The following is a 23907-nucleotide window of genomic DNA, read 5'->3' as shown; positions in this document are numbered from 1 at the left end:
CCTACCTGCCCAGCAGGATGCCCCTTTGTGTTTCATGCTACACAGACTGGGTTTTTTTGCTGGTGTTACGTTCAATGGTTTGAAGTAGTAGAACTATTAAAACGTATGAACTTATGTGTTGACCCCTTTTTATAATGCAAGATAGTTACAGTAGCGGTATAAAAAGTAACCAGTCAGCACCATCAATTTGTTATACAGGTATAAATTACCGCAATTATTTTAGCAGTTAAAAAAACAGTTACGCTTATGTATTTACAAGTTTTTTATCGCTTATTGAAAATAACATCTAAGTATGATCTGCTTTTACTTCTTGTTCTTGAGACACAAATTCAAAGGCAAACGCACTTAATTTATTTCATCTATTTTCATGATTTATAGAACTCTCTCTGCTAACAGGAACGTTATTATGTAGAATACATTCAGCGTGGGGGTTTGACCTTAAAGCTTGTATATTTCTTGTTATATATATATATATATATATGCATATTAAAATTAATATATTAAATGTGTTTATTAAAACTTAGCATCTTCTAAAGCTTTTGTATCTTTTTTGGTTGATTCCGGCTCGAAGTTCGTGGAAATTAAGCGTTCGGAGAGTGTTACATATACCGAATCTTTGAGTGTATTATAGAGTTTACAAATTTTTGAGTCGAATTAAATCTATTTATAAGTGGAAGCAAGTATATACCCTTAATTTGGAAAGGAACTCCATGCTTAAAATACAAATATCTGCAAAACAGCAGTTTTCAAAGTTCTTAATAATTTCGTTTTTCACCATCTCGCTTCTTCTATATATTCTATATAAAACTAGGAAAAAAATTTGTGGAACTGGGGCCTTAGCCTTGAATATTTTGACGGAAAATTTAAGTAACGCTGAAGTACTTTACCGACTAAATCTTACTCATCTCTTACTTATCTGTTTTCCCTTTTAGGAAGTCAAGTTACATCTCTATCCTTTGGGCTTTTGTAAAGTTATCTTTCAATTTAAAGGGTAGGTTATTAGGTTTTTTGGAAGATTCGGTGAGACATTCTTTATTATTTTAGTATTAAAGAGAAGGTTAGCGACGACTTTATTCCTCCCCCTTTATTAATTCCTTACTTTGGGCAATCCATTCGCAGCATCTGCTGTCGTGAAGGTTGTTTTTTAAAATTACCAACTTTTGTGGCTTTACCTTTCTGTAGGTTCGGCTTTACCGGGGATCATCTTTGCCTGCATTTCCCAAATCGAAAAGCGGCGTTATGGGCTTAAAGAAGAAGTAAGTCGTGTGAATTGCGGCTGTAGATAAGCGTGCCTTATCTTTTCTTTTGTCTGCACTGGCAAAACTTTTTAGGGGCTTTACAGAGTTTCTGGCTCGCAGTCTGCATACCAGGAGTTGAAGTTATGCTATGATACGGGCTCACCGGTCGATTTTGAGGACGCCTGCGTCCATGACTTAACAGGTGCCTTCTCTTCATAATTACACTGCTTACAAAATAACGTTATTGTCACAGGCCTGCTAAAAATGTATCTGAGAGAGTTACCGGAGCCGCTGATAACACACGCGCTCCACTCATCCTTTATGGGCGCCGTGACTGGTACTTTGCCGTCTACCTAAAAGGGCCGCTAAAATGAGAGTTCATGACTTTCCAGATAAACCGGACGTAGAAAGTTTCAAAAAGTTGCTTATGAAACTTCCTGACGTCAATCGGAACTCGCTAATGTGTTTCACTGTTCTTTAGCAACTTCGCTATTACCGACTTCTCTGCTCTCCAGTTACATTTTTGACCACCTCCACTCTGTGCTAAGCTATTCCAAGGATAACAAAATGACTATTTTCAATCTCAGCGTCTGCATAGGTTGGCAGGTTTTGTGTCGTAGTCACTTTAAGACCAATCCATTCAGCAGCTCCCTCGCTCATGAAGTACAGGGGCTCGCGTGCTGATGCTTCCATGGGTCTGCAGAGCGAGAGCAGTACCCATAAATAGATTCGCTTTAACTTAGTGCTGTACTAGCTGCTCATCTCCGCTGCAGGCGTTGTTCAACTTCTTCTGGCTTGGTGGCCCATTGAAGGCTTCGAAATGACACCTCGTGTTAGACACACTAAAAGGTAAAGCGCATGCTTTGAATCTTATTTCTGCAAGGCTCGTTAATAACTCTCTTTTTGTCAACAGTGTTAAATATCCCCTTGAACTATCCGCGCCTTGCATGCCTCTAGTGAAGGTCCTTTTCTATCAACTTGGAGGCTTACCTCTTTGCTCACACGATACGCTCTTCTTACACATCAGTCAAAGTCCAGCCCTTCGGAGTTGGCTTATGGGAAATATAAAGTTACTCCGAAGGTCTTGGTTGCACAGGCTTCGGACGCTGCTCTTCGTTTCCTTAATAAGTTTTCTCCTGCCTTCAAACTGAAGTCTCAGAACAAAAAGAAAGAAGCCAGTGGCTCTTACTCGCCTACCTCGACCAATAAAGAGAGAAATGAGACCACATTATATAACACAGATCTCATTGATAACGTTTGACCGACTTGAATGAAGTATAAAATTTAATAAATAGTGTCAGTATATTAGAATATCTTGTACTTTCCAGCTTACAGTAGGAAACTCTTACAATTTGGTTTTCTTACGCTTACAAGTTGCGCTTTCCTCCCTATCTTACGTTTAAAAACCACTAATTGGTTAAATAACAAACCATCAATCCTAAAAATTATTGCACGGAGATTTTGGATACTAATTCGCCTAATTTTGCTATCTACTAACGAATAGTTTTGTGGTTTGTTTTGGCTTTTTTCTTAATGAGTTCTTTGAATAGTAAATTATGCCTCAGGAAAACTATAAAACAAAATCATTCTTTTTTATTAAGCAGTTAAAGCTTATATTTCTAGATATTATTGTAAATTGTTTACTTAATAAATCTTCTCTTGGGTATTATTCCACGACCTTCTACATTATTTTCTCGTAAGAAATACTTTGGAACTTGTCTACATTATATGTAAGGCGCAAAGCCAAAATAACTTGGTAACAGAGATAAAAATATACATTACTTCTGGAGTCACACCCTTTCTTATAAAAGCTTTTATTTCTAGAAGTTTATTTAAAGGGCCTCGTAAGCTCGCAAGAGTACTTGTTTCGCGCCTTTAGTTTCAGCAAAACGAAAATCTTGCATAACTTAATAACCTTTTTATTTTTGATTAGCTGTGCGGAATATAGGGCGTTAAGCAAGCTCTTAGAGGAGATGTATTCGTAACTAACCCTCCACGCTTATAGCGTTTTATACGCCCATCATTGGGTCATTAACAATATCGCATGAAGTTAATTTAAGCTGAAATAAAACGACTACGTAGAAAAATAATTTTTTTGGGGTTGCCTGCAGCCAAACGTAAAGTTGTTTGTTTTTATTAAACTACTATCGCCAAATACTATAAGTTCTTCCTCGGCAGTCCCGTATTGAATATTTGGTACCCCTTATAATACACTAAATCCCTATGGTGACATAAATACATTTTCCGCTTCTTTTGAAAAGTTGTCGCTGTACATTCCTCAAGCCTGATTTACCACTTGAAAGCTTTTCCTTTTCTCTTTCTAAAATAGCATGGTATATCATTTTTAAAAAGGTCCATTTTTCTCCGTTACTTTTAAGAGCGGTTTTTATCTTCTCTTCAACATAACCGAAATTTTTCATTTTTTCAAGGACTGTCTTTGATACTTCCTCATCCTTTTCTATGCATGGTATCACCTCAGGAAGGTATCTTCTAGGTAAACTTTCGTAGTCCTGGTTTACCCAGATGTGTTTCCGCACTTCGTCCATAGTAGCGCGGTGTTTAGAGTCGGTGGTAAGGAGCCTGTGGATCAAGTCACGCCCTTCTAAACATTAATTAAATTATTTACACTTTTTTTTTCAAACCTTTTAATGCTGTAAACTAATATAACCAGAGGAAACGTGCATTGGCTCGCTAAAAATTCCAGAAGTGATTCCAGTATATAGCATCTTCATGTCGTAACCGTCAAAAGGTAAACATCCGCAAAGTAACGTATATAGTATTACACCTAAGTTATAGTAAGATAAAGCTTTTCCTGTGCAGATAAGGCGTACCTATACTCCATAAATCCACTTCGGGGCCGCAGTATTCGATGCCTGATACCATTTCGGGGGCAGCATAAAAAGGGCTCCCACAAAAAGTGGTGTGTAATAAATACGGGTGGAACCGGTCTGAAAACCCAAAGTCAATGAGCTTGATATTCAGATTCTCGTCCAACAAGAGGTTTTCTGGCTTTAAATCTCTGTGTACAATAAAATTCTCATCAAAAATACATTTAACTTTCCTATTATTCTCAGTAGTAATACTATGTGACAGTAGTCTACAGCAGCAATGATCTGTCGAAATATTCTTCGTGCTTCGCACTCTTTAAGAAATTTACGTTCAACTATGTAATCGAAAAGTTCGCCTCCCTCTCAGAGTTAATTAGAAAATTAAAAGAAATTAGTTATCTTGTTTAAGTGAGCAATAAATTACAGATTAAATATTTACAGGAACGTATTCCATTATCAGTACGATTTCACTTTTGGATTCCAAAATTTGGTAAAGCTTTTTATAATCCATTTAACAAATAGAATCAATATAATTATCATTACAAACTTTAACAATATTTGGGTGGTCTAAAAGTTTTAAGATAGAAATTTCTCTATCAATTCTTTCCCATTGTTTTCCGCCGTGAACCTTTTCTTTCTTAATAAATTTTACAGCAACCTAAAAGAGATATCAAATTAGATAGTAGTACTACCTCTGAGTAAAATACTTTTTTTTGTGATCTACTGTCTTTCCCTAATTTTACTTTTCCAAAAGTTCCCTCACCAAGAGTTTTAAGTAACTTTACTCTTTTTAAAAAGGCTCGTTTACTATTGTATAGCTTTTCGCCTTCAAATTGCTGATTTAACTCTTTATCTTTTTTGTTCTCTCTTATATCTTCTTTTGTTAATGACTTAATTGGAAGAATATACTTAGGTTTTTTATTCCCTTTTCTGTTTTTCGCTTTAAAACCAAGACACGAATTCCAAAAAGATACTCGCTTTTCTGCTTCAGTAATCACAGGGCTGATTACTTCCAGTTTACTAGAATAATTAAATCCGTTTGTTGAGTGAACATTTTTATTGTTAGAGTCGTAAATTATAGACTCTACCAAGCTACTAGAACTAATTCTTTCTTGATTTACCTCTTTAAAATCTTCCAAATTTTCTTTCTGCATATGTATGGGATTGTGACTGTCTCTTATTGTATTCTGGCCAAAATTTATATTTTTAAATTTAACTTACCATATATCCCTTGCTTATATATATAGCATTTGTAACCTACCAACTTTATCCATCACACTTGTCAAAATGTTTAACTTCTTACTGAACGAGAACATAAATATGTTGTCGCCATATACGGCAAAATATTTTTAAAAAACTCAAAAGTGAAAGGTGCATCTTTTTAAAGAATAACCAATTACAAAATAGTATTGTAGGAAGAAACTCGAAATAAATGCTTTTAGGGTAAAGAGAGGCGAGACGTAATGAACTAATGGTTAGTCATTAACTGTGTAAATATAATTATTAAGTAAATAAATATTAACGTCGTTCTTCGCTTCAAAAGCTTATCGCGCATAATTTCTGAGGTAAGTAGGGGACTTCCAGTTTAGTAGACAAAACAATGATACTGTTCATTAAGATTTTCATTGTCTTTAGTAAAAAGAGTGGATTCGATTAGTTTATATTACACTCTTCAATATGTTTCAAATAAGGAAGAACGTTATGTTATAAAGTAAAAATTCTTATTAAACGTTATTTTCATAAAATATTTAAAAACAAAAAATGCATTTAAACTGGTTTTGTCGATTTTGTAAGTATATATTTATTTCCAATTTTTAAATTTCAGTTTATCCGACCTTTATATTAGAAGGTGTTTATAAAAAAAATTAATTAAATAAAATTTTGAAAAAATATACACAATATGCATCGTGCAATTACTATAGTTGGCTAATATAAAAATTTATTATTTTTGAATTTTTTTATGTCATCTCTATTATTTCGTTTAGCCTTGTTATTACTTGTACGTAAAAGCTAAATCATCTCTGCTTATAATTTTTCTTCATCACATAATAAGTGGGTTTCAGTTGAAAGCAGTGCATATATTCCCAAAAAATCATTCGACAAAAATTTTAATACTGAATTGTAAATAGTGCAATGTTAAAAACTTTGTATTAAACCTCTATTAATATCAATGTTAGATTTGATTGTAGATTAATTGATAAAAAAGTTAAGATTAATAATGTTTTGTTATTTTCATATTAAATAGTGTAGCTACCTTTCATAATATAGAAAGATAACTTTTTTTTTAATTATAAACCATTGATTTCAATAATTCTGTAGCATTTTCATGCTCTCGCTTTCTACAAAGTTCTTAAACCGCTTAATCTGATTTATCTTTTTAAGAGGCTTTGAGTGGCCGTCCGTAGGAGTATACATCGCTTAGTAACGTAATGAGAGCTTAGAGCCCACTAACTTTTGAACGTACAAAAGCACCTATTAAACCTTTTTTGGTAGATGACGCAAACTTTCATTGATGTTCAGAGACAATATACTATGAAGAAATTATGAACAAAAAACCGAAAAAAATATGGATTAAAACCATGAAAGAGTGCGTTAAAGGTTTTGCAGAAGTACCTTTAACAGGATGTATAAGATGTTAACCTCTAGTCATATATTCACTTATATACGAAAAAAGGACCACGCCAAGTGCCCTAAAATAAGACATGCTCTCGTTGTGCTATTGGTATTAATAGTAATTTAAAAACTAATTTAACTGGGAGAACAAAAAAATAAGTCTCCCTAAACTCATATACAAGTTACTACAACAGTCAAGCCTTGATATTCCCTTTATATAATGCTAATTTGTTTTTAAAAAATATGGGGGTTCTCCTAATTTTTCGTTAAATAATATTAATTGACATAACTTTTCGATATACGCGTTATTCCCCTACAAAAATTAAGAAAGACAACCCATTAATTTGCTGGCATTAATTATACTGGAAGGAATAATTGGGGTAAGACGTACATCCACCATTTAAAAGAGAGCGGTTAAGATGGTTTAACTAATTTAATGCGCCACGTATGAGTTTCCGCCAGAGGGGATGCCCCTAGGGTTGTTTATTAGAATAAATAAACTTTGAACAAAAAAAATAAGCAATATTTAGTCAATACTTAGTGAAGATTTTAAAGCTTTTTAAATATTAAAACTCATTCGCAATAGTATTTTTTACAAAATCCACGTTGAGGACCTCTTTTGCAACTTATTAAATACCCAAAAAAAATTGGTTAGTTAAATATACATTTTTCCATTTTTAATGTTGACGGTGTTCTTTTAATTTAAGCTTTTAACGTGCAGTCGATAGCGCTGGTAGACTACAATGTTTACCACGCTTGTGGTGCATCATGCTAATGACACAAGCACTATGTATTTTTTGTAAAATTTTGTAATTGTTTATTTGGATTTACTTTAAAGGAAAGCATTTACTGTATCTGCCTATTCATTGTAACATATAAGTTTTTGTCACCACCAATGTCCTCTTCTATTTATTTTGGTTAAAGCTCTTTATAAATTTTGAGTAAAGTAGCCAATCAAAAGTGCTAGTTAAGTTTATAAGAGCGCAATACTATCTATATTTGTAAGGCGTTTCTTTTAGTTAGCCAACTCGCCTCAAGCTGTTCTTGGGTGCGTGTGTAAAGCAAGTAATAATCAAATTTTTTTCTTCTATAGATATTATCCTAGTTATATGGCTCTACTGTTTAACTTTAAAACTACGGGCCGAGGGAACTCCATAAATAGGAATACAACAATTTTTTTTGTCGCTACCAAAACTTTATTTAACAATGAGGTAAAATAACCCATTACGGTTTTAATTCAAAAAGTTAAGTCGAGTAACTTATAAATTCTAGAAGAGCGAAACTACATATAATTAAGAGTTATATATGTAGTTTAGTTGCTTTTAATTTATAAAATTATTTATTAAATACAATATAAATAAAAATGCATTAATAGAATGTAATTTACAAACTAGTTATTTTAAAATACAAATGCGTTAAATGTACCCTGCAATTACTGGGACTAGGAAAAATATCACTTGTAAAATGTCAAAATATACTTATTTTTCAGTTGTCCGGCTTTATTTGCTTTCACATTTAAATGCTCGATTTGAAAACATGCATAAGATATTCACTGTACGGAGGCCACACCAAAGAGTAGGGTACAAGAAAACAAGAAAACATTTGATTTTTTGTTGTGATGGCTTGTCGTCTCTAGTTATTTTGGAATCATGCTAAGTTCAATAACCCTTATAGTCAACAAACGGGCAAATTAAGCTCATAACGCGAGGTGGTCAACCTCGCCCTACTCAATGTGACAAGGCTTTCAAAAATAACAAAAGCCTGTCTATGAAATTCTTAATTTGAGAGTAATCATTATAAAAAGTCATTTACGAATTTTAAAGTTAAATGACCTTTACAATATAAATTAGACGATATTAAAAGTATAATTAGCAAAACCTCGAGAGAATGTATTTATCCATTTAAACCTAAGATTAAATTTGCACTCGTTGCTTATTAACCTAGTCCTCGTGAATTCCTAAGTCTAATTTATTTATTTATACATGAAGTTGGCGCTACAGTTTAAAATTACGCCCTTTTTACTCCTTAATCCAAATTTCCTTTAGAGTAGAGGATGTTATTTATATTATTAAAAATTGTTATTATTTTCATAATAATAATTATTTTTGTTATCATCATTACCATTACTACTATATCATTATTACTATCATTCCTATTAGTTATAGTAGAAGTAGTGGTAAAGGAGAGATTATCAATATAAGTATCCAGTTTGTCAGCGTAATATGAATAAGTCCAACAGGTGCTTACTTCTGAATTTGATACACCATAAGGAATTGTGATTACTATATCGTAAAGAGTAATTAGTTGGGGCGGATAATGGTCCGTTCTAAGCAATTTCCTGCGATGAAGCTTACAGTCTTGGTGGGCAGATAAAAATTTCTTATTAACCACCTCCGTAGGTACACAGTCGGAAAATTTATTTTGCGTAAACTACGTCTCATTGAAGAGTAGCCATAAGCTGAAGACGCGTTTGGGAGTATACGCTTTAAGATGCACTTATACGAAAGCAGTTTGTAATTGAGCTTCAATTTGCTTTTTTTGCATATTGGAAGGTATAAAACCTAATGGTTCTAAATTTTTTAGTTAAAATGTTTAAGTGAAATCTTATACATCAACAATCACTCCAAGGTACTTAGCCTGCGCGCATCAGAGAAAATTGTTATTAAATAACCCTAAGTTGCTTACTGGGCAATGTTTCCTTACAAGCGAGATCAGTAAGATCTTGTATTTTGCGGAATTAAGCTTAAATTATTAACATGTGAACCAGTTTTCAAGGAGGTTCCTTTTTATAGCAAACCAGCACATTAGACAAGGGGAGCATTGTTGACTGTAGGTATGACAAAAGTGAAGATAGAAAATAACAGAGGAAGCGAGAAGGAGCCTTGTGGACACCGGCTAAAAGTGAGACGAATTAGAGGTTAGGGTTTCCAACTTAACCCTAAATTTTCTATTTATCAGACAGGTCTTAATTGGTGGTATTAGGTACGTAACTATTATATAGTCTACCATTTTTAAAAGTAATCCCTGGTGACTCTTTCAACTGCTAAGAGTACAAGTATTATAGCTTTACTAAAGTGCTCAGGAAGCTTTAAGATCTGTAAAGAGTTAGAATGATCTTTTCGACTTCACAGCCCTACAACCTTTTTAAGATAAACGTTTTAACGAATTTGTTAGCCACGTGTGTCCATTAATTAGCAGGCCCAGGACATAAGAGATAGACTCAACCCCGTAGCAGGAGATTAATTTTTTCTGCTCTTCCTTTCCTGCGTGGAACGTGTTGTACATAGAGCGGCAGCCAAACTATGTTTATATATATAACTTGACTAATAAATTTATTTCTACATTTATTCCTACCCTGGGTATACTTCCACATCTACGCTTTTATATCCGCTACCCTCCGTAGTGCCATTCTAGGAATAACAAATTGTCCAAGGCGTTACTAATATATTAATATGACCCTACCACGAAGAAAGCTCCATTAACACCTAAAAATTATACTTTTTGAAATGAGCTGAGGTCAACCACCTACTAAAACTAGGGGCCGATAAAGAATACCAGGGTTCGTATCATTATTCGCAGTTTTTCCCTAGGTATAACCGCAAACGACCCGAGTTTATAGCTGGGCGGAATGAGTAATTATTTATTTTAAAGAAACCTCTTTGTCTCTGTAATGCAGTCGATGAATATTTATACAGTGAATCTAGTAGCTGCCGCGGTCGCGGTGTTATTACAACTCTTTCTCCACTGTTCAGTCAGTCGACTAAAGTTCTCTCTTTCTGAGTTCAGGATGACCAGTCTTTTTGTGTTTTCGGCCACTTTGGCTAGTATATTTATTCTGGTATTTAAAAAAAATTCTTTAAGTACATACCATATATATGATAACTTCTTTCTTTACTATGAAGTATAAAGCCAACGAATTGGGCGCCTTAAAGTTAAAAAATAAACTATTAAAATACCGTAAAGTAACCTTACACACCTCAAACGGGAAAGTTACTCGCGATTTTGAAGTAAAAAATTATGCATTTTTATAACTAGTTATAAAGGTATTTATTTTAGAAATGCACCTCTTTGGATCCGCAAATTCTTACTCACATGTTTAATAGCTCGTTGTTCTTTACGTGCTCTTTGATATTTTTTTATTTTTTGTTTCGAGGCGTAATTATTACGGTAAGTATTAATATGATTATCTTATATATATATATTTTTAGCTGCCTTTTACTTTTAGGTCAGATACTCTCTTTCTATTATCTGTCCTGCTTTTTTGGCTTATTTTGTTGCTCTTCTTGAATCGTGAAGTAAAAGAAAAAAATTTCTTGAGGAAAAATTATAATAAATGTTTATACATTCAACTTTGTTATTTTCTTCTAATCTAAAAAGAATCTTTAACCCCTAGTTTACAACCGCATATACATTTATAATTTAAGTTGAAGTCCTGCCAAGGCGCTAGAGACTTTTAGTCAATATTTGAAAAAACACACTTAGCTATGTGACTCTTTTATATTAAATTTTTTAAAAAATTATTCCTTAGCAGCTTTCCAGCTAGAGATTATACGAAGAGTTAAGGAGGTAAAGAAAAGCAACTTTGTTTACAAAGTATCAGGCTGAATTGTTCAAACTACACTCGCAGGAACCGAAGAAGACCTAAAAATGTTAGAATGTAGAAGAGTTTATAAGTACAGAGGGATGTAATCCCTTGAGTTCAGTATTTTTTAAAAGAAGTAGAAGGCCTTATAAAAGATCTGAATACCAGTAAAGTTAGGATAACATAGCAAACAAAGCCTTACACTATTGAAAAGGCCTCGGCTGGTGTGGACTAACTTTGTGTTCTTTTTTTAATAATTTGAAAACGCCCTTTTGATAATGCTTTTTCAGTACTCCTTTATCACTTGAAATCCGTGAATATCATCTCTTTAGTAAAAATTTTAAAAAAAGGCAATTTGCTTAGAAATAAAAGGATTTGCACTTCAGAAAAAAGTATTACCGCCCGGGCACTGTGGCTTTAGGAAAAACATTTTACGACACTACAAATACTACGTATAGTTGAAGAAGTTACCAAAGGTTTCAACTTAAAAAAAACTTTAATGATACATGGCATCCGGAGCTTTCCATACACGCCACCCGTCTCCTTTTATTGGCAAAAAAGCTCGTCTCAAGGCTTTACTCGTTCTGTGGAATTAAAAAGTTCGCCCACTGGTTGGTGAGATGCTGTTCGGGCCAACAGCCGGTGGCGGGTTTTGTAAAGTTTTGGAGGATACTGCTCCTTAGCTCAGCCCGCAGTTCGCTTAGTTCATTGCCCTCGGGAACAGGAAGATCGAGCTTTGCCCAGTGGGCTCTGAGCTGCGGAGTATCTACGGCCCGCTTCGCGCAGTATCTTGGTGTAAACCTAGTCAAAAGTTCTTTTATGTTCCAGTGCGCGTTCAGCGTGTATAGGTCTCTACCGGCCGGAAGATACATGAATATTCCGATTGACGGGGATACATCGCTTATTAAAGAGTGGAATATGCCGAACTCATCATACTTGAGCTACACTGACCATCTCTGTTCGATCGGGGCGGGAGCAGGCATGTTCAAGGCCTTTATGCGCTTCAAAAGGCTTATGACAAACTCAATACCCGGGCTCCTATTAGGTACTAAGTTCTACTCAACTTTGAAGGCGACCGCGTGAATGCGCTCTGTCTCTTTTTTGTACTGCTATCTGGCTTTTAATTAAGGTCATTGAAAGTTTCTTCAAAAATAGAAATTTTACGGTTCAATGCAACGATTCCTCATCTAGAGTACATGAAAAGGATAAAGTATGTTACAAGGATCCTTGTCGCCTCCCGCACTATATATATATATAGGCAGTCCTTCCGACCAAGACATAAGTATAGCACTCACTCTTTGCGGATTCTATGGCTCTCATTTCCCTTTCTAAATCTCTACTGCTTTGCGCAAGCCGGTCAATATCTACGGGTAGTACGAAAGGTAAAGTTAAAAATTAACGTAGAGTAGACCAAGTGTCTATTATCTCTAAACGAAAAAAACTCCATAATAAATTGTTGTTACATGTGCGAAGCTTCCTTGGTATTCTGAGGAATAAACAACAAACTTACATGGACAAAACACCGATTACATACGATGCAAAGCGAAATGGCATACTGCGCCTCTACATACTTGCCTTATTTGAAAGTATAATTATAAATAAAAAAGGTAACAATATAAACAATACTTTGTCCAATGTTAACCTATGCTTCTCTCCATGGCCTACTTCTTAACTCAACTCCTCAAGCGAGTACAAAAGTATTAAAATAAGCTATTACTATTATACTAACTTCCCATGGTATATTAAGAATGCTTAACTTCACAAGAATTTACATATAAAAACCATTATAAAGTGCATTAAAGCCTTACCCACATATACTTTGTACAGAATTAGTGAGTATACTATATCTATAACAAGATCTTAAATATATATCAAACAAGGAACTACGCTAATCACACTCACGCGTATTAACTAGTGTAATTGGAAATAATAGCGATTTAAACTTAATCTAATGAGTAACTAGGGGTGAAGCAGTTAAAATAGTTAAATGTAGACCGCATTTTTTAAGGTAATTGTAAATAGTAAGAATTACTAACAAATAAGCATCACCCCTAAAAAATTAAGGGCCAACATATTAGGTAGTTTAAAATTCTGGTCACCACCAACTAAAGAACCGTCCAGCACTTCACGCCAAAGTAGAAAAGTTTAATGAACTTTTGCTAAGTGTTTACATAATAAGGGATTTAAAGCTCAGCCCTCATTTTAAAGAATACAAAAAGGGCAAAAATAACTTTTTTATGAGTTATATTGAATGCTACAATTTCTTCACTAGTGGTGTATTAAGGTCTACGTTTTAGCTTTTCTAAAATTTTAAACTATATTTTAAATACGTCCTTACAAAACATTGTTGAAAAGTATACCGATATTATTATCATTTTTAATAGAGGAAGTCATACAGTTGGGTTTAACAAGTTTGTTATAGGGGCGTACATAAATCTTTAAGGTAATGATACTCTTCACATAAAAATCTTTGATCATCTAGCTTAACCAAGTACGATAAAGGAATTCAGTTTGCTGTAAAACCCAATTTTCAACCGAACATTCCATTCTGTAAAAATTGCGTTGTCTCATGCTCGCCTTGAATTTTGAGGGTTATCCACTTTTAAAATCAGGGATGCGTAACATTTGTTATCAATAATGAAAACTGGTACAATTTGGTGCGTTAATAGTTTAACTGTTGAACTGCGTGTGTGCGACCTTTTCAAGATCTTTCTGTCGAAATTTTTTTTTTAACCATTTTATGTTGTCGTGGTGCAGTGCATTTTTTAATGCTATATAGCACCTCGCTTTCCTTCATGTAAAAAAACCCCAAACGCCTTCTCCCGCAGTAAAAGTGAGCGACTTCGACAACGTAAATAATTAGTATGGGATAAGGTACGAAATTTTAGCTGTCACCCCCGTTTGATACTAATTATAAACTTTTTAAAAGAAATACACTTAATTTTTTTTTTTATAAAGTGGGGTTACAGAGAAAGAGAGCCTTTTCATAAATTGCCTACTATCATATAAAGAATTTACATTACTGCATCGATTTTCCTTAAATGTTCTTATACCTCGACATGATAGTCTTTCACAAAAATTAAAAAAGCGTTGTGTACAGTTTATAAACGAGTTAGCAAAAAAAAAAAGATAAATTTTGCTTGACTATTAAGACATTAACTTATTATAGAGTATCAATTAACAGATATACGCCTCGTTAAATGGTTCGAGGCCAATTAATTTATAAACTAATTTTACAGAAAAACTACATAAAAATTTCTTTTTTTTAACTTAAATGCTAAATAATTTCTAGCAAGTAAAACTAATATTACGTCAGAAAAATTGCCGAAAGAAAGTTTTAAGTTGACGAGGTGCCTTCACCCTCCTTTCTTATCTAAACTAAAGTTATTTAACAAGAATTCAAGCACAATCCAATTTAAAATTAAATTATATAACAATAATTCTCAAAGCAAGGAAAGTTCGAGTGGCAAGTTACGTGTAAAGTAGCAAGACGCGTGCACTTTCCACACCTCATTGACCTTGAAGGCCCCCCGCTAACTTCGCGTGATATAGTTATCGTTAGTATTAGACAAAGTTGACTTCCACATGACACGACCTTAGTGCATGTGATCGTTTACAGTTAATAACATAATATCCTAATTTTATTCGTGTGCTGTTCTACTGATGACTTTAAGTGATGGCAATCATTCAATCTTATGATGCTTTCTTAGGCTTTTATGCAGTTGCAACAGCTGATGGAAGGTTAAGAGTTTGGGAGAGCCTTACAGAGGGGGGTAACTTAAAAGTTAACTTTACCTTCAAGTCTAATTTGGCTGATGGCTTCTTCTCAATTTCTTGGTCTAATTGCCTTGTGTGTTACTTAATATGTTATTTCGTTAATATATTGTTTTTATCTTTCACACCCTTTTATATAAAAGTAGAGCCCAGAGAAAGATAATGGCATACTACAAATCTTTCTAGTTGCTTTGGGGTCTCGTTTGGGCAATATTTATGTATTTGACGTTAAGAAGGGGGAAATTTATAAACAACTAAAAGGTTTATATTCATTCATGTAATGTTTAAGTTTATTGTTTTTTTTCACTTAGCTAATTTATGAATACCCACGCTTTATGATTTTGATTTTTTTCAGGTCATAAAGATGCTGTCAACTCTTTGGTTTTCGGTGAAAGCAATGCTAAATTGTACTCGTGCTCATCAGATAGATATATTATTGAGTGGTGTATCTCCACTGAGCAACCTCTGAGGTACTCTTAGTCTCTTGATATTGTGTTAAGTTTTGGTTAAATCGTATGACCTTTTGTATATTTTCAGGAGTTGGATCGGAGACACTCAGCCTTTACATTCTCTTTTTTGTAATAAGCATTGTTTTCTCTCTGCGGGGCGTACTATTAAAAATTGGGATGTCGTTAAAAAAAAAATCCTTAAAGTTTGATTAAATTAGCTGAATTTTTTTTTTAATAAAGTTTTAATATTAATAGAAATACAGCGGCCACGAAAATTTTATTAAGCAACTACTACTTTCGCCAAATGGAGAATTTTTTTTAACATTAGCAGAAGAGGACCGTTTTGTATATGTTTGGCCCCTGGAGGGCCCTTCCCAGCAGGACACCGTTAACTCGGTGGCTGTACTCTCTGCAGCCTCTTCTGCTTTGTGGATGGATTTATGCTCTTCTGGATCTGGCGAGGCATAATTTTACTTCTTTTACGGTTGTTAATCTAATTTTTTTTGTAGTTTTGTGTTACGTTGATTGTGACATGTGAGAATCTTCAAGTGTGGAATATTCCCTACTCATTGCTACACAAGGACTCGACACCTAAGAACTCTTTGAGCCCAAACTGCACTATTAACAGTTTATTTATACCACTTGAGCCTTTGCTTAATAAATGCGCGTTGAGATTACCTTTTGACTTTAGTAGTAGCGAACAACGGAAAGTGTTTACCGCTATTGAGTGCTAAGTTTACCAGGAACTCTGAGATACAAGAAGTAACTTTTATACGTACTTATAATAAAACTAACTCGCCAATTGATAGGAGCTTTCACATTTAGTAACGAGGATTTGATTTTAGTCTTTATATTATTAAATTTTGAAATTTGTTATTGACTGTAGAGCTTTATATTTTATTTTTGAAGAAGAACGTAAGTCACGGGTTTTTGTTACAGTACAGGAACTTTATTTTCCTCCTTGTAACACTATTGAGTGCGTGGGATACTAGTTCATTGATATTTTACAGGTCCTCATTGCGTATGGCTCGAGCTTGAAGCCTCTATTTGTCTTAGAAAGCTGCGTCTCCGGCAGTGGTGAGTGGAGGGAGCATGTAACCATTACAGGCACGCCAGAGTTTTGAGAGCTGCTTTCTTTCATAAACTTAAGCATGCTGCTTACAGAGGAAAGAAACTTGGAGGTTTATATTGAAGGGAAACTGCGGGAAAAGTCCCCCCGCGCGCCGCAATCACCAATGATTCTTGGCCCTCTCGACTTGCAAACGCCCGGGGACAAGGTGACGTGCGAGGAACTGATGGATGAGACTCCTCTTCCTGCGGGTGTCGAGAGCGAAGGGTGCTGTGAACAGGAGATTCCCATTTTCGAGCGGCTAAAGAAAAGTGAAGGGGACAGTTCGGTTCCTTACGCCATTGATCCGAACCCTCCGACTGCGGACTCGTTGGGCAGACTCCTAGTGCAAGCATTGAAGAGGTGCCTTGTCTTGCTGCACGCCTAATGGCCACTGGCTTCACACTGGTCAACAGCGGCGACCGCCAGCAAATGGGAGACGTTTTATCGAACCATAATACGTCCATTATCGCCAATACCGTCGCACGCCTTCCGAACGCCCACGTGATCCCCTTTTTAAGTCATCTTGTTAATGAGTTTCAAGCGAAACCGAATCGGGGGCTTGAGCTTATCCCGTGGATCCGCGCAGTCATGCTTTTCCACATGTCCTACTTGATGACTGTACGCGACTCTGCTGTTGCCTTTTCCGCGTGACTTTATTGCTGCGGCCAGGTGCCTAAACTTCTGGAGAGTCTGGGCGGGTTGCATCGCCTCGTGGATGCTCGGCTTTCGGTGTTCAAAAAACTGTTGAAGCTCAACGGGAGACTGGACCTTCTTCTTTCCCAAGTATCCACCTCCTTTATTTACTGGTTTAAACGGCTTGACACACACCGGGTCAGATCAACACCCGCGGCACGCCTGGCGAGAACGACCATTTGACGACTCCCAGCCACGTGCAACAGGAAGAAGGTAAACTGCCTTGGCCGGTGCGGGAGGAAGGCAACAAGCTTACGTGCACATGCACAGATACGGACAGTTCTGGTGAGAGCGATGCGGCCGTGGACACGGTTCAATACGGAGAAGACGAGCAGGAAAGCACCACGGCCAGCGACGGGGACGGGCCCGATAATAAAGATGCCTAGTGAGTTATGAAACTTTTATTTTAGAGGGTTGCGGTGAGGCTGTTAGTAAGCGGATCCTGTTAAAAAATATTTTTATATTAGAGATCAGATTAGTTAAGGCAGTCTCGCAGCTGTAACAACCCAGGAAACCGAGCTTTTGGTATCCACCGCGCTCCTCTAGCTCCCTCTGCAGCTTGACTTTTTCGTCTAAATTTGTTATTAACTCCTTTCCGAAGGACAGAGCGATCTTTTTTTAAATGGTGCAGGAAAGTCACGATATATCAAGCCAAACTGTGAAAGTGTTAGCAGTACCTTTAACATTTCTGGCAAGATGGTCGGATCAACAGTGCCTTTTCCAGCCTTTTGCGTACACATGATACTTCCATCTTTGTTAACACCGAACTTATCACAAGATAAATGTTTCCCTTTAAAATATACGTAAAATTTTACCGTCACGCGACCCACCGTGCAGCACTCCTCCTCTATACTGGCGTCGACGATAAACTTACTTCCGATCTATTTATAGTTTGCCTTAAATACCACGTAAAAAGAAGTTAGAATTTAAGAACCTCGCTAAGAGTCACGAGAACAGGCCAACTTCCAAGATCCAAAGTTTGGCATGCTTGAGGATTGTCAGAGATCTCGAGTTCGTAGTTATCGCCATCCTCAACGACAGAAATTTCAGGGATTCTTTAACAGAAATGATCATAAAACATAATTATATATGAAATAAAACCATTACTTTACATCCAACAGAGCAGCCCTAATAGCGAGCGATATGGCATCAAGGACGTTTCCGCCGTTAACTAAAATCTTTGAGAAGGGAAGGTAATTTTTAATAAGCTGATTATATCTCTTATACATTTTAGTTATAAGCGAGAAGAAGTGCCCGTTATTATACACAATAACAACTATTGCTTATACATAGTCAAACGATACGAAACCATTGTGTCAACGTAAATAATCCAACACTGTTTTTCGGGGATAATAATAAGCTTATTCATATCGATGGCCTTTTTGTTAGCAATCATTCTTTCTAAACATCTTGAAAAATGGAATGAAAAAGTTTAGTAAACAATCTATTACAAAAATAGAGAAATTGAAAGTCTATAATGATAAAAAGTTTAGAAGAAACCTCGTTAAACAAGCGCTTAAAAGATCTCCACCTCGTCCCTGAAACTCTGGAGAGGCGCTAGTAGAACATTCAACCGAAAATAAAATTTGTCCTGAAAAATAAGGAAATATTGACGGGAACAAACAGTAGAATTATAAACCTTCATCTTGGCCTGGCAGAGGACGCCCTAACTCTACTTTAATGCCGACTAAAACGTCGGTGGCGGCCTTTTTAAAAAGATAAGAATAATTTATTACTTTCGCTAGACGTTGTAAAAATATAATAAATACGAGACGTAAACGGGAAGAACCGCTTGTATTTGATAAAACTCCCGTTTCAATGGTCAAGTGACGGTAATCAAAACAAGATCTCCCGTCTGCACGGATGTCCTTTTGGACGCCTTTTTCGAAAAAATAGAGGTATCAACAAGGAAATCTCGAAGAATAAATTCTACCGTCTAAAATAAATTCTTTCTCAAAGGAAGAAAGTTTGTTTAACATTTTAAAGTAAAATAACGTGACTATCTAAAAAGCATTATCCCTTTTATATAAAATAAGTTTTTGAGTCACAGAACAGGCAAAACTAAGTTACAATTCCAAGTCCTTCGGTAAAGCGCATAGCTTCATGCCACATGACTACCATATCGCAGGCTTAAATCGTAAAAGGTTAAGTGCTTGAATGAAGCGGACAATATGTTTGACACTCTAGTTAAATTAGTGGATGTCTTTATAGTCACTTTAGTTTATCTATAGATAGCAACTGGAAATTTTAAAGCTTTCAAATTTTTAACTGAGTTAAATATCTTACGCAATTAAGGAAGAATTGATCTTCTCAAATTTACTGTAGTGGAAAAAACTGTTTTTCCTTATAAAAGTTATCTAAGTACCATGAAACTTTTTGAGGAACTTTAAACATCTTAACTGACTTGCCAATAACTTATTAGAGGGGTGTAACTTTTCTTTCTTTATAGAAGAAACCAAGCTTTTATTGGAAATGGGTCAATTTGTGCGAGAAGAAATTTTAGATGTACAAGTGATTATAGAGCTAAAGAACAGCGAAAGATGGTTCACAATTTTTCTGTTACATCTAAATTACCCAGTGAAATCTTTGAAAGAAAATTCCCTTCTTATTTTGCGTAAACCGACTTTTTTTTATCATAAAATCCCCAGTTGATATAGTTAAAATTTATAACACTACTTTATTTTTAAAGGCATTGGCGTAGTTACTCGGTAACTAAATAGTTTGTAGTATACTAAATCTTTAATTTAATTAATTTCTTCAAGAAAAGTATCATATTGGCGGTTTGTGTGCCACTGCTGACTATAAAAAAACAAATTTAACAAGTCATATAGTACGTTTTATATTAACTCCTTGAAATAGTCAAATATTAATTTGATTAAAATATTAAAACATCTGAACAACCTTTTAAAAGAGTAGCGCCTGTTTTAACCCATATATCGTTAACCCGCTTCTTAGAAGGACAAACAATACTGTTATAGCAAATGAAAGGATGCTATTACTACCACCTTTGACTGTTTTTTTTTGAGTTTAAAAGTAATTTACAACTTATTTTTCAAAGAACCTTTCGTAATAATATTTTTCGACTTGATAACAAAGATTTTTTTTATGTAAGAACGTGCTAAACCATTTTTTGGTTATATAAAGCCATAAAAACAAGTTAAATAAAAATTTAAATAACCGATTACAGAACTAAAAAAAAAAAAAAACCAGGTCTTTCCAGTTGTAAACCTTTTCTTTAGCTATGAATAACAAATTTTATAAAATATTTTCCCCATTATTCGCTTTAAGAATGCCAAACTATCTAAACTCAATGCTTCATTTATCACAAAAAGCAACAAGGTATACTTCCATAAGACAAGCTACAATAAGTATTATAACGAGTACAAAGCAAAATACTGTAGTGTAAGGAGCTAAAAGTTACAGTCCTAATAATCCCCCCGTTTCAAGATCAGTGTTGAGCTGGGCTCCTATAAAAACCTTTTAAGAAATGTAACTAATCGGCCCCGCAGGGCTCCCTTCTATTGCCCCTTCTATTTGCAATTTTATATGAGCGACGTGCCCCTGCCATCAAATCCACAGCCACAAAAACCACCCTCTACGCCGATTATGCGGCCATTCACCCATCGTCCAAATCTCCCGCCTTGCCACGCAAGCATCTACAGCGCTATCTTAACGCCCTTGCTGACTGGGGCGGTAAATTGGAAAGTTTTTATAAGTGCGATGAAGAGCATAGCTCTTTTAATTACTATAAAATGCGTCCCGTCTTGGCGCCCTTAACCTTTATTGGCGCTAAGGTTCCGTGAGTTTCGCAAGCGAAATACTTGAGCCATCATTGACAACAGACTTTTCTGGTAGCTGCAAGTGGACTACCTAGTGGCGAAGACCAAGGCAGCAACTAAGGCGCTTTACCCTTTACTATGCGGTAGGAACAAAAGCTATTTCTGCAAAAAAAAAAACGGCACTTGTTTATATCTTACACTCAACCAATAATAATACGCGTCTGCTGCTTGGATCTACGGTCCCACTGCAATAGCGTCGGCACTTCAAGTGTGACAGTACAAATCGCTGCGCGTTATGATAAATGGGCCGTGGTTTGCGCGAAATGAACCTCTTCACCGGGGCCTGCAACTGGGCCCTTTAGACGTCATCTTCCGCGTAAGACCAATGCCCTTTCCGACAGACTAGCCAGGCACACTAAGCGCTTGCTAGTGAGTAAATCTTATTAACGCGCCGTGGGACGGGGTCACGCCGCCCACGTGACGCGGTTGGCGCTAGTTTTTGGGTAAACGTCAAGAAAATGGTGACACTTTTTCAATTAAAAGCTATTTCGTAACACGTCTGCGACCACTCCTGATTGAGAGCTCGAGTATTCCAACTTTTTTGGTAGCTCGAGCACCAGGATACTCTCATTTATAAATAATCAAATAAATAATTCTAACTAATAGTGAAAACGCCGGCCTGTGAATGTAGCCTGAGCAATTCAACTTCTTATTAAAATTTGCGATAAATATTTAACTTATTTATATAGTGATTTATTAACAATCTACTTATAATTAGAAAACTTAAACTACGTAAATTATAACTACTGACCTTATATTACAGACTTTATTTATATTATATTTTTATTTTATTATTACTATTACTTTTCTTTTAATCTTTTTTTTCAATTACTATTTTTTTTAAAAAAAATTATATCCTTATGTTATTTATAAGTTCCTCTTCTGAAGAAGAGCTTCGAGAATTTATTGCTAACTTATTGGCTATAAAATAAGAACTCAGAAAAGAGTTGGATTCTACAAAGGCAATACTTCTTGAAGTTATCAAAATTACTCAGGCTAAAAACAAGTGTAAAAGCAAAAGGGCCCTTTTAAAAATATGACTAACAATAATATTGTATTTTCGGCCTTAAAAATTCTAGATCAACCAGATGCTTCCGAGGTGATAGAGAGACCCTTAAAGTTACAGAAGACGAGTCCAGTCATGACGAAGTAGCTAACATTAAGAATAGTAGTGGTAGTAGCATTAATTTTATTACTAATAGTTCCTATAATAGCGTCATTAATAATAATATAACTGTTAGCAACAACAGTAATAGCAAAAATAGTACATACAGCAATAAAAATAAAAATATTAGTAGTATTAATAATAGTAACAAGTTTAATCTTTATAATAAAAATAATAATAACCCCAATAAAGCCCACGACAAGCTGAAAGACATTAGAGACTCAGAAAAGCCTCAAGAGCTTTCACGGTTACCGTAGACATGGAGATGGGCAGCGCGTCTGACATTCCCCCCTATTATTAATGAACGACCATCTACTGCGGCACCCCACCCCCCTGCGAGCTCGTAAAGAGGAAATTTCTCCTATTACCCTTTGTGAAAAACCGAAATGACCTCTTGTAGAGATCCTGCAATCCAATGTGACATTATCCCGAAAACAAGAAATACTCTTTGGAAGGAAAATTTTCCGACCACAACTGAAGAATACCGCGGATCACAGCTGTTATTGGACAATCTAGAATTACAGCATTTCACCTATCAATTACCTGAAGGTCAGCCGTTCAAACTTGTTATCCGTGTAAGGGATTGCACCGCATATATATATAGTAGCTGATAGCACTACTCTAAAATCATCATTCAAAGTACATTTATTTTTAAAGACTCTAGCATTGTGTATCTACTATAGACTAGCCAAGAAAAATGCTAATTCAGTAGATTTTAACAATGGTTTTTGGATAAAATAATAATGCTACCTGCCATCACTGATTCTACAGGCCTTACTCCACACGCTTTCAGCAGCACCTAATTGCTACTTTAGAGTAGGATTCTATAGAACTTAGCATGTTTCACCAAATTTATCATTTAAGCCCTGCATGTTCTCCGTTGGCCAACCACAAAGGAAAGCCGCCGAAGTCAATGAAAGTACTCTACGTGAAGCCAAAGTATGCAAGTTAATTAGCTTGATACTATAGAATATAAAGTCATCAGAGAATGTGACAAGTTCAGTCAGCTGTTATGTTTATGTATGTAGCGAACCTCAACATGTCGAGCATCCAAAGGTACAGGGAAGATTGCACCTGACTATAGACTTTAACCAGCCAAGGGATTTTAACCAAGTTTAAAAGCATGTTTTTCAACACGACCTGAATGGATCCTAGAGCTTTCCAAAGTACAGCGAAACCCTCATAACAGAGCCGAACTTAGGAAGGTACCATAATCACGTTCCATGGGGTTTCACAGTTAATTAACTGTTAGAGCTAGCCAATAATTTCAGGTGTTATTAGTTTACTGAAACAGCATAGCCAAACCCGTTGAAAAGTATAGGGTGACTTGACCCGAGACAAATGTTATTGCATTTACTCTGCAATCCGCCACCGGATGGCAACCTATAGACCGTACTAAACCGTAGCCTTCGTACAGCCACGAGGAATAACGCCAAGGCTGGACGCAAATTTTATATATAGGCTTGTCTGTTACAAGAACTTGTACGACGCTGAACCTGGCGGCAAAAAGCAACCGTTACTTTCAGGAAGAGTGTACAAACTATTACGAAGGATCAAAAGGTTCGACCAACAGTTAAAGGCACCAAAGTACGCCTAGCCCTGCCACTAACAGGCC

General features: G+C 35.5%; 3 protein-coding genes and 2 long non-coding RNA genes across 6 annotated transcripts; 3 read left to right on the top strand and 2 right to left on the bottom strand.

Annotated features, from left to right (window-relative positions):
- The first annotated feature begins 49 nt into the window (after positions 1-49).
- On the top strand, positions 50-2499 carry LOC135145295 (active breakpoint cluster region-related protein-like). Its single transcript, XM_064077416.1, has 16 exons — positions 50-198; positions 379-447; positions 525-622; positions 672-751; positions 812-878; positions 933-991; positions 1045-1136; positions 1183-1256; positions 1332-1440; positions 1492-1575; positions 1631-1700; positions 1754-1836; positions 1886-1951; positions 2012-2087; positions 2152-2200; positions 2266-2499. Exons 1-16 carry the CDS (start codon positions 135-137, stop codon positions 2497-2499), a joined length of 1374 nt encoding a protein of 457 aa, XP_063933486.1. The 5' UTR covers positions 50-134.
- Positions 2500-10277: 7778 nt separating this feature from the next.
- On the top strand, positions 10278-10834 carry LOC135145280 (uncharacterized). Its single transcript, XR_010283388.1, has 3 exons — positions 10278-10517; positions 10582-10686; positions 10736-10834. It is a non-coding gene; the product is annotated as an uncharacterized LOC135145280 (long non-coding RNA).
- Positions 10835-11252: 418 nt separating this feature from the next.
- Positions 11253-11731, bottom strand: LOC135145288 (uncharacterized). The gene is made up of 3 exons (XR_010283393.1): positions 11661-11731; positions 11464-11587; positions 11253-11320 (listed from the first exon to the last, which is right to left on the bottom strand). It is a non-coding gene; the product is annotated as an uncharacterized LOC135145288 (long non-coding RNA).
- Positions 11732-14920: 3189 nt separating this feature from the next.
- LOC135145285 (WD repeat-containing protein 43-like) lies at positions 14921-17715 on the top strand. The gene is made up of 13 exons (XM_064077406.1): positions 14921-15111; positions 15182-15296; positions 15391-15505; positions 15573-15687; positions 15740-15946; positions 15994-16111; positions 16176-16246; positions 16495-16591; positions 16649-16955; positions 17009-17213; positions 17265-17378; positions 17432-17501; positions 17559-17715. The coding sequence occupies exons 1-13, from the start codon at positions 14938-14940 to the stop codon at positions 17672-17674; spliced, it is 1824 nt and encodes a 607-aa protein (XP_063933476.1). The 5' UTR covers positions 14921-14937; the 3' UTR covers positions 17675-17715.
- LOC135145286 (exosome complex component RRP42-like) lies at positions 17682-19274 on the bottom strand. 2 transcript variants are annotated; one of them, XM_064077407.1, is made up of 11 exons: positions 19222-19274; positions 19058-19167; positions 18928-18994; positions 18789-18879; positions 18598-18697; positions 18396-18466; positions 18223-18343; positions 18104-18169; positions 17966-18055; positions 17795-17900; positions 17682-17730 (listed from the first exon to the last, which is right to left on the bottom strand). In XM_064077407.1, the coding sequence occupies exons 1-11, from the start codon at positions 19265-19267 to the stop codon at positions 17717-17719; spliced, it is 882 nt and encodes a 293-aa protein (XP_063933477.1). In that variant the 5' UTR covers positions 19268-19274; the 3' UTR covers positions 17682-17716. The 2 variants fall into 2 exon arrangements, with proteins under 2 accessions (XP_063933477.1, XP_063933478.1); XM_064077408.1 differs by lacking the exon at positions 17682-17730 and having other exon boundaries at positions 17814-17900; positions 17966-18039.
- Positions 19275-23907: the final 4633 nt, after the last annotated feature.

Source organism: Zophobas morio, unplaced genomic scaffold, assembly GCF_036711695.1.
Source record: "Zophobas morio isolate AGI-343-1 ecotype UQ-CSIRO unplaced genomic scaffold, CSIRO_AGI_Zmor_V1 ptg000140l, whole genome shotgun sequence".
NCBI lineage: Eukaryota > Metazoa > Arthropoda > Insecta > Coleoptera > Tenebrionidae > Zophobas > Zophobas morio.
This window is presented reverse-complemented; position numbering and strand designations above follow the sequence as displayed.

Excerpts from the sequence above, each read along its gene's own strand:
- LOC135145286 (XM_064077407.1), bottom strand. The coding sequence starts at position 19,267 with ATGTTAAACAAACTTTCTTCCTTTGAGAAAGAATTTATTTTAGACG. Across the intron at positions 18,995-19,057 it reads GTTCTTCCCGTTTACGTCTC|GCCGCCACCGACGTTTTAGT; the intron begins GTATTTATTATA and ends CTTTTTAAAAAG. Across the intron at positions 18,698-18,788 it reads TTAAGCGCTTGTTTAACGAG|ATGTTTAGAAAGAATGATTG; the intron begins GTTTCTTCTAAA and ends CCATTTTTCAAG.
- LOC135145295 (XM_064077416.1), top strand. The coding sequence starts at position 135 with ATGCAAGATAGTTACAGTAGCGGTATAAAAAGTAACCAGTCAGCACCA. Across the intron at positions 992-1,044 it reads GTTATCTTTCAATTTAAAGG|TATTAAAGAGAAGGTTAGCG; the intron begins GTAGGTTATTAG and ends TTATTATTTTAG. Across the intron at positions 1,257-1,331 it reads GTTATGGGCTTAAAGAAGAA|GGGCTTTACAGAGTTTCTGG; the intron begins GTAAGTCGTGTG and ends AAAACTTTTTAG.
- LOC135145285 (XM_064077406.1), top strand. The coding sequence starts at position 14,938 with ATGGCAATCATTCAATCTTATGATGCTTTCTTAGGCTTTTATGCAGTT. Across the intron at positions 16,112-16,175 it reads CCCAAACTGCACTATTAACA|TAGTAGCGAACAACGGAAAG; the intron begins GTTTATTTATAC and ends TTTTGACTTTAG. Across the intron at positions 17,502-17,558 it reads CCACGTGCAACAGGAAGAAG|ATACGGACAGTTCTGGTGAG; the intron begins GTAAACTGCCTT and ends GCACATGCACAG.